General features: G+C 47.8%; 2 protein-coding genes across 4 annotated transcripts in view; one reads left to right on the forward strand and one right to left on the reverse strand.

The window, feature by feature from the left end:
• The window catches only part of LOC310958572 (zinc finger protein ZPR1-like), a 1,703-nt gene extending 799 nt beyond the window's left edge, over positions 1-904 (reverse strand). Inside the window, exon 1 of the mRNA XM_083929550.1 lies at positions 1-904. This exon is cut by the window's left edge and continues 799 nt beyond it. Coding sequence (XP_083785676.1) covers positions 1-791 — 791 coding nt within the window. The 5' untranslated portion in view covers positions 792-904.
• Positions 905-984: 80 nt separating this feature from the next.
• Positions 985-8,645, forward strand: dusp11 (dual specificity phosphatase 11 (RNA/RNP complex 1-interacting)). 3 transcript variants are annotated; one of them, XM_083930469.1, is made up of 11 exons: positions 985-1,114; positions 2,057-2,123; positions 2,288-2,363; positions 4,289-4,420; positions 4,522-4,645; positions 4,731-4,838; positions 4,956-5,031; positions 6,151-6,279; positions 6,651-6,929; positions 6,960-6,989; positions 7,020-8,645. In XM_083930469.1, exons 2-11 carry the CDS (start codon positions 2,086-2,088, stop codon positions 7,201-7,203), a joined length of 1,176 nt encoding a protein of 391 aa, XP_083786595.1. In that variant the 5' UTR covers positions 985-1,114; positions 2,057-2,085; the 3' UTR covers positions 7,204-8,645. The 3 variants fall into 3 exon arrangements, with proteins under 3 accessions (XP_083786595.1, XP_083786594.1, XP_083786593.1); XM_083930468.1 differs by having other exon boundaries at positions 6,651-6,869; positions 6,900-8,645; XM_083930467.1 differs by having other exon boundaries at positions 6,651-8,645.
• Positions 8,646-9,981: the final 1,336 nt, after the last annotated feature.

The raw sequence follows: 9,981 nt of genomic DNA on the forward strand, positions 1-9,981 counted from the left end.
TTGGTGGAGGCCGGCGCGTTGCATTCAGGGCAGTTAGTGTTGAAGGTCAGAACCTCACCTCTCATGGCCTCCATGTCGTTGGCGTCAGGCACCTTATCATCCTCCTCCTCCTCCTCCTCTTCGTCATCGTCCTCGGCCCTCAGCCCCAGCTGGACGTCCTGCTGGGTCGTCCGCTTGAACCTGGACACAACGAGAGCCGCGTCTGTTTGGGGGGCGAGCGGGTTCTCCACAAAACTGTTCCCAGACGGATCCTCAATCACCAGCGTGAACTCCCTCTCTACCTCTTTCAACTTCCTCAGCTTCTGAATGAACTCATCTATCTTCTCGGCCACCTCAGGGTGCGTGGCTCGCCTCAGGACCTGGTCCTGCTCCAGACCGGCAGCCGCTCTGTCCAGGAGGCCCTCGATGGTGGACAGGGCGCCTTTCTGGGTGAAGGGAGGGATCTCAAAGTCCAGCTCAGGGATCCTGGTGGTCGCACTGTCTGATTTCACAACCTCCCTGTCCAAGTCCTTCTTTGATTTGACGGTGAGGGTGTAGCAGACGCCCTGGTCCTGGATCCGGCCCGCGGACTGGATCTCGCTGTTGGACCAGCTGCAGTGCTCGCAGCTGAAGGAGCTCACGATGACCTCTTTGAAGAAGGGGATCTTGGTGAGCAGGATGCGGGTCATGCCGTTCTGGTGGCAGTTCATGCACATGCTCTCGATGGCGGTGGGGTGGCAGTCGTCCCCGTCGGCCCCTATCTCCGCGAACAGGCTCTCCCCGCGCGCACCGTCCTCCGAAATGGCGGACATTTTGTCGGATAAGTTCCTTAAACTCTTCGTTTCCACTCCGGCTCCTCTTTGAAGCCTCCTCTGCTTCTCTTTCTGGAAGTTTCCTGGTCCCAGAGCGAGTGACGTGCAGCCTCAACTACGCACACGGACACATGTTGACAAAAAACGCTACTTCCTGTTTCGCGATGACGCGCGCGTACGTCATCGGGAGGCGCCGCGGTTTGTTGTCATCGGCGGCGGCAGCAGAAAGAAGCTTCTGGAGTTTCTAAAAACGGAAACTATGAGTGAAATATGATTCACAGCGTTTTTAAAATGATCGTCCCGTGTTTATGAACGCGTCCCCGGTGAGTGTGAACATATTAAACTATATTAATGTTCCGGTTTTAACCGGATAACCGTGTTTTCTGCCGCTGCACGTGGCGACGTTCGTGTTTTTACGTTTATTTTATTCATGTTTTTATCTGTTTATTAATGTTTTTATCTGTTTATTAATGTTTTTATTCATGTTTATTAATGTTTTTATCTGTTTATTAATGTTTTTATTAATGTTTTTATCTGTTTATTAATGTTTTTATCTGTTTATTAATGCTTTTATCAGTTTATTAATGTTTTTATTAATGTTTTTATCTGTTTATTAATGTTTTTATCTGTTTATTAATGTTTTTATTCATGTTTTTATCTGTTTATTAATGTTTTTATTAATGTTTTTATCTGTTTATTAATGTTTTTATTCATGTTTTTATTAATGTTTTTATCTGTTTAATAATGTTTTTGTTGTTTGTATCCGTTTATTAATGTTTTTACCTGTTTATTAATGTTTTTATTAATGTTTTTACCTGTTTATTAATGTTTTTATTCATGTTTTTATCTGTTTATTAATGTTTTTATTAATGTTTTCATCTGTTTATTAATGTTTTTATTCATGTTTTTATTAATGTTTTTATCTGTTTAATAATGTTTTTATTGTTTGTATCCGTTTATTAATGTTTTTACCTGTTTATTAATGTTTTTATTAATGTTTTTACCTGTTTATTAATGTTTTTATTAATTTTTTACCTGTTTATTAATGTTTTTATTAATGTTTCTACCTGTTTATTAATGTTTTTATCTGTTTATTAATGTTTTTACCTGTTTATTTTTTTTTTTTCCTGTTTATTAATGTTTTTATCTGTTTATTAATGTTTTTACCTGTTTATTTTTTTTTTTTCCTGTTTATTAATGTTTTTACCTGTTTATTAATGTTTTTATTAATGTTTGTTTACTTTATTAATGTTTGGTTGAAACAGGAAGAAGCTGCAGCAGGTGAAGTGTGAACATGTCGAGACCCGGCAGGAGGAAGGGGATCCCCGACAGGTGACGCACGTTTACACCTGTTATGAATAATAATGGGTTTCATTTATCTTTATTTTATTTATTTTAGTGTTTGCACAATTTAAAAACATTCATAGAAATACAATAAAAAAAAGGACAAATGAAAGCTGATCGTCAGGGTAACTGCTGTGTGTCCTCGTCACCAGGTGGCTGGATTATGAGGCTGTTGGGAAAAGGCTCCGCGGGACGCGTTTCATCGCCTTCAAGGTGCCGCTGAAGCAGGTGAGGAGTCAAAGTCACGCGTTTCTCACAGAGACCAGAGTTAAAGTCACGCGTTTCTCACAGAGACCAGAGTTAAAGTCACGCGTTTCACACACAGAGACCAGAGTTAAAGTCACGCGTTTCACACAGAGACCAGAGTTAAAGTCACGCGTTTCACACAGAGACCAGAGTTAAAGTCACGCGTTTCACACACAGACCAGAGTTAAAGTCACGCGTTTCACACACAGAGACCAGGGTTAAAGTCACGCGTTTCACACAGAGACCAGAGTTAAAGTCACGCGTTTCTCACACAGACCAGAGTTAAAGTCACGCGTTTCACACACAGACCAGAGTTGAAGTCACGCGTTTCTCACACAGACCAGAGTTAAAGTCACGCGTTTCACACACAGACCAGAGTTAAAGTCACGCGTTTCACACACAGACCAGAGTTAAAGTCACGCGTTTCACACAGAGACCAGAGTTAAAGTCACGCGTTTCACACAGAGACCAGAGTTAAAGTCACGCGTTTCTCACAGAGACCAGAGTTAAAGTCACGCGTTTCACACAGAGACCAGAGTTAAAGTCACGCGTTTCACACACAGACCAGAGTTAAAGTCACGCGTTTCACACAGAGACCAGAGTTAAAGTCACGCGTTTCACACAGAGACCAGAGTTAAAGTCACGCGTTTCACACACAGACCAGAGTTAAAGTCACGCGTTTCACACACAGACCAGAGTTAAAGTCACGCGTTTCACACACAGACCAGAGTTAAAGTCACGCGTTTCACACACAGACCAGAGTTAAAGTCACGCGTTCCACACAGAGACCAGAGTTAAAGTCACGCGTTTCACACACAGACCAGAGTTAAAGTCACGCGTTTCACACACAGACTAGAGTTAAAGTCACGCGCTTCACACAGAGACCAGAGTTAAAGTCACGCGTTTCACACAGAGACCAGAGTTAAAGTCACGCGTTTCACACACAGACCAGAGTTAAAGTCACGCGCTTCACACAGAGACCAGAGTTAAAGTCACGCGTTTCACACACAGACCAGAGTTAAAGTCACGTGTTTCACACAGAGACCAGAGTTAAAGTCACGCGCTTCACACAGAGACCAGAGTTAAAGTCACGCGTTTCACACACAGACCAGAGTTAAAGTCACGCGCTTCACACAGAGACCAGAGTTAAAGTCACGCGTTTCACACACAGACCAGAGTTAAAGTCACGTGTTTCACACAGAGACCAGACTTAAAGTCACGCGTTTCACACAGAGACTAGAGTTAAAGTCACGCGTTTCACACAGAGACCAGAGTTAAAGTCACGCGTTTCACACACAGACCAGAGTTAAAGTCACGCGTTTCTCACAGAGACCAGAGTTAAAGTCACGCGTTTCACACACAGACCAGAGTTAAAGTCACGCGTTTCACACAGAGACCAGAGTTAAAGTCACGCGTTTCACACAGAGACCAGAGTTAAAGTCACGCGTTTCACACACAGACCAGAGTTAAAGTCACGCGCTTCACACAGAGACCAGAGTTAAAGTCACGCGTTTCACACACAGACCAGAGTTAAAGTCACGCGTTTCACACAGAGACCAGAGTTAAAGTCACGTGTTTCACACAGAGACCAGACTTAAAGTCACGCGTTTCACACAGAGACTAGAGTTAAAGTCACGCGTTTCACACAGAGACCAGAGTTAAAGTCACGCGTTTCACACAGACCAGAGTTAAAGTCACGCGTTTCACACACAGACCAGAGTTAAAGTCACGCGTTTCTCACAGAGACCAGAGTTAAAGTCACGCGTTTCACACACAGACCAGAGTTAAAGTCACGCGTTTCACACAGAGACCAGAGTTAAAGTCACGCGTTTCCCGTTTCACACAGAGACCAGAGTTAAAGTCACGCGGTTCACACAGAGACCAGAGTTAAACCTGTTTCCTTTCAGGCGTTGAACCGTCAGCTCTCGTGTTCGGAGGTGTTCGGGCCCTGGGAGCTGCTGGACGCTCTGGACAAACAGAACCAGGAGCTCGGTCTGATCATCGACCTTACGTTCACCACCCGCTACTACAGACTAGAGGTGACCAACGCACACACACGCACACACACACACACATACACCCGCACACACTCGCCCTTCTGTGGTTCTTTTAACCCTAACCTAATCTAATCTGTGTGCAGGACGTCCCGGAGTCGCTGCTGTTTGTGAAGATCTTCACGGCCGGGCACGAGGTCCCCAAAGACGAAACCATCCTGAGCTTCAAACGCGCCGTACGCAGCTTTCTACGGGACAACGCGGAGAACGGTGAGATGATACATCCTTTTTGAATGATATTCAGGCGTAAGTTGTTACAGAAAAGGAGGAAACTTGACTTCGTTTCCTGTTGCAGACAGACTGATCGGAGTCCACTGCACTCACGGTCTGAACCGCACCGGGTACCTGATCTGCAGGTACCTGATAGACGTGGACGGGATGGATCCTAAAGAGGCCGTGGAGTGTGAGTACTGATGCTAGTTTCTCCTGTGTCAGCGTGCGTGTGCATGCGTGTGTGTGTGTGTGTCGGGTTCATTCCTGGATCAAAGTTAAAGCATCTTGAACGTTGTTTTGTTGCCAGTGTTCAACTCGTCGCGAGGCCACGCTGTAGAGAGGCAGAACTACCTGGACGACCTGCAGTGTGGACCCAAGAGGAGGTGATCAGTGTGTTGTTGTTTTGTGGTTATTCATGCTTTGCAACGTCAACATCAACGCATCATTGCAACGTGCAGCATTGATGTCAGAGTTTATATTATATCATTGGTCAAAAACTTGGTCTGAGGTCGACGGTGCAGTATTTTCCTGATGTTTCCATCAGTCAGAGTTCGATCAGGGGTTCACAGTCTGCAGCTCTGTCTGCAGCTCCGGGGTTAAAGTGTCAAACACATGAACAGATGTGACCATGAAACAAACAAAGAGAAGAAGAAATGTTTTCAGTAACCTCTCCCGTTAAGACTAAGATGCTTTAACACTCCTAACTCACAGTAGCACAGTTATGCATCATGATTATTCATTATTCAATATATTTAAATTGCACTTTGAGTTCTTTAGGATTAATACTGGATGAGCCGTGCGGAGTTGTGCTCAGGGCGCCCTCCCACTGTGCCTCCGTCTCGTGCCCCGTGCTTTAGGGTCCTTGTCCCCCCCTCCAGGCCCGTTTGTACTCACACTACCTGGGCCTCGGAGAATGCTTCTTGCTGCCTATACGTCATCACGCCGTAACACGTCACACGCATTGATGACGTCATGGCGATGCGTGGCTTTGTTTCCAGATCTTTCCGTAGACCTCGGAGTTTTTGTGCGTCTTGTCGACTGTTTTTGAATCTTTTCATCGACCAAATCTGCAGTAAACACTCCACCTCCGCATCACACCAACGTGAACCTTTCACCGCCATTGTTTGAAATGTCCGCGCATGGTCCCTCCTTCTTTTTTCTACGTCCCAACAGGCGCACAGGAAATGACCTCAGAGCCGCCGTAGGCCTCGTGCTCGTACACGTGCGCACGCTCGTGCTCGCACACGTGCTTTACTAAAGCCCACCTCTCCCAAACGGGCCGTGGACGGCAAGCGTGCCGCTCCTAGACGTGGTACGGTTGCACTCACACTGGTCAAAGGAACCAGACTTTAGCCGCGGTACGGAGGCACAGTGGGAGTGCGCCCTTACTCACTGAATGTGTGCGCCCCCCAAAGCATCATGGGAGTTGTCTTGACTCTGTCCGCTGTAGTTTGATGTGACCGTCAGAGCGTGCGTTGACCCTCTGACCTGTTTTCAAACAGTAACGAGGGGATGGAGGAGTCTGAGATGGAGCCAATGAGAGGCCTCGCTGCTCATCGGCCCAGTCGCTCGCCGTCTGACTCTGACAGCCGAGAGGAGAGACGACCACGCTTCGACGAGTCTCGCCACAGGTCAGGAGGAGGAACGGCGTGATCTATCAGTATGCAGACATTACTGGCCCATTTATATATCAGTCTAATGCAGAAAACCTGATTTAGAAATGGTTATTTTTAATTTATTCTTTAATCAAATGGTCCCAAATTGACTGATACTGAACATTATGGTCATTTTTTAAAGTTGTATTTATTCATTTTTTGTTATTGCATGTTCAATATCCTTTAATAAAGTTATTAGTTTATAAGAAAGCAGCTTTCTGAGTCTTATCGGTGCAAAAAGCAGCTCGTGAACTCACTTTATCTGAGTGTTTCCCTCTGATATCGTCGTGAAAGATCGTCCGGCTCTGTTCTGTTCTGACGTCGTCTGTTTGCGTCTCCTCCTGCAGATCTTTTCCTGCGAGAGGAACAAACCACCGCCAACACGACGGCCTTCTTCCCAATCCACCGCCATTTCTGCCTCCACCCGTGGGCGCCGCTCTTAACCCGTATCGATGGACTCACCCTGACAGTCAGTGGAGTGGACCGCCGCGCTCCGAGCAGAGCAGGTCCAGACATTCACCCCATGAGGAGAGGAGGTCCAGATATGCTCCGCCAGAGGAGAGGAGGTCCAGATATGCTCCGCCGGAGGAGAGGAGGTCCAGATACTCACCCCCGGACGAGAGGGGGTCCAGATATGCTCTGCCGGAGGAGAGGAGGTCCAGATATGCTCCGCCAGACGAGAGGAGGTCCAGATATGATCCGCCGGAGGAGAGGAGGTCCAGATATGAACCGCCGGAGGACAGAAGGAGAGGTCCTCCTCCTCCTCTCCTCCCCCGTTACTCTCCACGCTGGACCAACGAGTCCAACGGCCACGACAGACGAGAGGAGGAGGGTTCTGGTCCGAGGACGAGACCTCAGCACGCACACAAACACAGGGTCAACACATACGACAGTTATTAACGGCGTGATGGTTGGTTTCCATCGCTGCAGCCTCGACGTCAGACTTCTTTATGGGTCGATACACTTCGAAGGACTGCGCCTGGTCAGTCTACATGTTTACTGCCATCACAACACGCTTAAAGGAGACGTTCACGTGTTTTTAAAGTTCATTTAAAAGAAGGTTTGGTTGTTGTGATTTAAAGATGTCCCGAGCCGAGCCGATCCAGAGTTCTGGCTCATTTTAATGGATCATAGTTGTTTCTTAAATTAACTCTTATCACTGTTCCATCTCCTCAGTCTGCGGAGTGGAAGCGCTGCTTTGTTTATGGCAGTTCAGCAGCTCGCTGCGTTTGCATGGATGGACTATGAACAGACCTACAACAGACACAGGGGCCCAGAGTGTCAGGGGCCCCCGCGGGCCTTCGTCTACAAAAGATACACAGATCACAGATACAAAAAACAAGGTTAAAGACACAGAAAGACCAAAAAACGACCCAGAAAACAACTTCAAAGAGACAAAAACAAGGATAAAGACACAGAAAAACCACAAAACGACCCTGAAAACAACCACAAAGACACAAAAACAAGGATAAAGATACAAAACGACCCAGAAAACAACTTCAAAGAGACAAAAACAAGGATAAAGACACAGAAAAAACACAAAACGACCCAGAAAACAACCACAAAGACACAAAAAACAACGATAAAGACAAAAAAACAGAGATTAAGACAGAGAAAAACCACAAAACGGCCCAGAAAACAAGAGACACAGAACGCCACAGGCACGTGGAGGCTGTAGCATGGCTACCAAACTAGCTAGCTAGCTGCTAAATTAGCAAACTTTAACGACGTGAATCTTCATGCACACACTTTTGTCACAGTGGAGGAAACGCGTTGCTGATGAGTGACAACTTTGTTCTTTTTCTGGAACAAGTGAAGCAAGTATGATGGCGTGAGCTAGCTAGTTAGCTTGCTAGTTTAGCTACATTAGCCAACTCATATCCGGAAAGCATCCAATCAGAAGGATGAATCGAGGCAACAAGGACTAGCCAATCACAGCACAGCAGGGCGGGACTAAGCTGCTGTGGAAGCTCGACGTGGTTTTACGACTTTGCTGGTGAGTGACTCTGTTCTGACCCGTTAGCTCGGCTAAGTTAAAGCGCTGTGACGTAACGGCGGCCCTGACTGTGTCCCGCTGAGCGGCAGCGGATGGATGGAAACAAAAAGAGGGAATTTGGTACAAATAATTTTTTTAAATTGTCCCCGTTCAGTGTCCAGAGCGTCTCCTCGCTGCCCGACGAGCCGTGAAGCGAGCGCCGCTTTTACCAGAGCTGCAGCGAAGGATTCGTTTTTACGCTGATGACTCGTGAATCTGAGTGTTTTTGATATTTTAGGATCCTGTAATCTTAATGATTCTCCTGGTTTGATACAGGCGTAATAAATAAAGTTCATTGTTCATTGTGTTGATTTGATTTACTTTAAGTCGTACGCTTCCACCGTCAAACTGGCTCCTGTGATCAGGTCTCAGGGGCAGCAGCTCCAGCCTCTGATCCTGGATCAGGTCTCAGGGGCAGCAGCTCCAGCCTCTGATCCTGGATCAGGTCTCAGGGGCAGCAGCTCCAGCCTCTGATCCTGGATCAGGTCTCAGGGGCAGCAGCTTTAGCAGGGGACCCCAAACTTCCCTTTCCCGGGCCACATTAACCAGCTCTAACTGGGGGATCCTGAGGCGTTCCCAGGCCAGTGTGGAGATCTAATCTCTCCACCTGGTCCTGGGTCTTCCCCGAGGCCTCCTCCCAGCTGGACGTGCCTGGAACACCTCCCTAGGGAGGCGCCCAGGGTTCATCCTTACCAGATGATCCTGAACCACCTCAACTGGCTCCTTTCAACACAAAGGAGCAGCGGCTCTACTCCGAGTTCCTCACGGATGCTGAACTTCTCCCCCTCTCTCTAAGGGAGACTCCAGACCCCCTCCTGAGGAAACACACTTCACACGCTTGGACCTGGACCTAGTTCTTTGGGTCCTGACCTGGACCTGGTTCTGTGGGTCCTGACCTGGACCTAGTTCTTTGGGTCCTGACCTGGACCTGGTTCTGTGGGTCCTGACCTGGACCTGGTTCTTTGGGTCCTGACCTGGACCTGGTTCTTTGGGTCCTGACCTGGACCTGGTTCTTTGGGACCTGACCTGGACCTGGTTCTTTGGGTCCTGACCCAGCTTTCAGGACCACAGGTGAGGGTAGGAACCAGGACTGAGGGTAGATCCAGAGCTTTGTCTTCCTCAGCTCTCTGTTCATCACGACGGTGCGGTAGAGCGACTGCAGCTCCGCCCCCGCTGCTCCGACTCTCCGGACGAACGTAAGTGAAGTTATACTTTTGATTTTCAGGAGACAGATCTGCTTCACCGTGCAGAGTGTGTGTGTGTGTGTGTGTGTGTGTGTGTGTGAGTGAGTGAGAGGCAGATCTGCTTCACAGTGCAGTGTGTGTGTGTGTGTGTGTGAGTGAGTGAGAGGCAGATCTGCTTCACCGTGCAGAGTGTGTGTGTGTGTGTGAACACACTGAACTTTGATTTCAGCAGCTGATCTTCAGTGTTTCTGTCCACAGGAGAGACTCAGACCTGCAGAGGACACACACACACACACACACACACACTGAATCACAGATCCTCAGCCCACCCAACTGCAGCCCCTCCCCACCACGACTACGCCTCCATATCCTGTCCATGAAAACCACAAACAGGACTGGGGACAGAGTGCCCCCCTGGAGGAGGAAGACCCCCACCGGGAACCACTCCGACTCACTGCC

Source organism: Echiichthys vipera (genome assembly GCF_963691815.1).
Source record: "Echiichthys vipera genome assembly, chromosome: 16".
NCBI lineage: Eukaryota > Metazoa > Chordata > Actinopteri > Perciformes > Trachinidae > Echiichthys > Echiichthys vipera.

Excerpts from the sequence above, each read along its gene's own strand:
- dusp11 (XM_083930467.1), top strand. The coding sequence starts at position 2,086 with ATGTCGAGACCCGGCAGGAGGAAGGGGATCCCCGACAG. Across the intron at positions 2,124-2,287 it reads AGGAAGGGGATCCCCGACAG|GTGGCTGGATTATGAGGCTG; the intron begins GTGACGCACGTT and ends CCTCGTCACCAG. Across the intron at positions 4,421-4,521 it reads CCCGCTACTACAGACTAGAG|GACGTCCCGGAGTCGCTGCT; the intron begins GTGACCAACGCA and ends ATCTGTGTGCAG.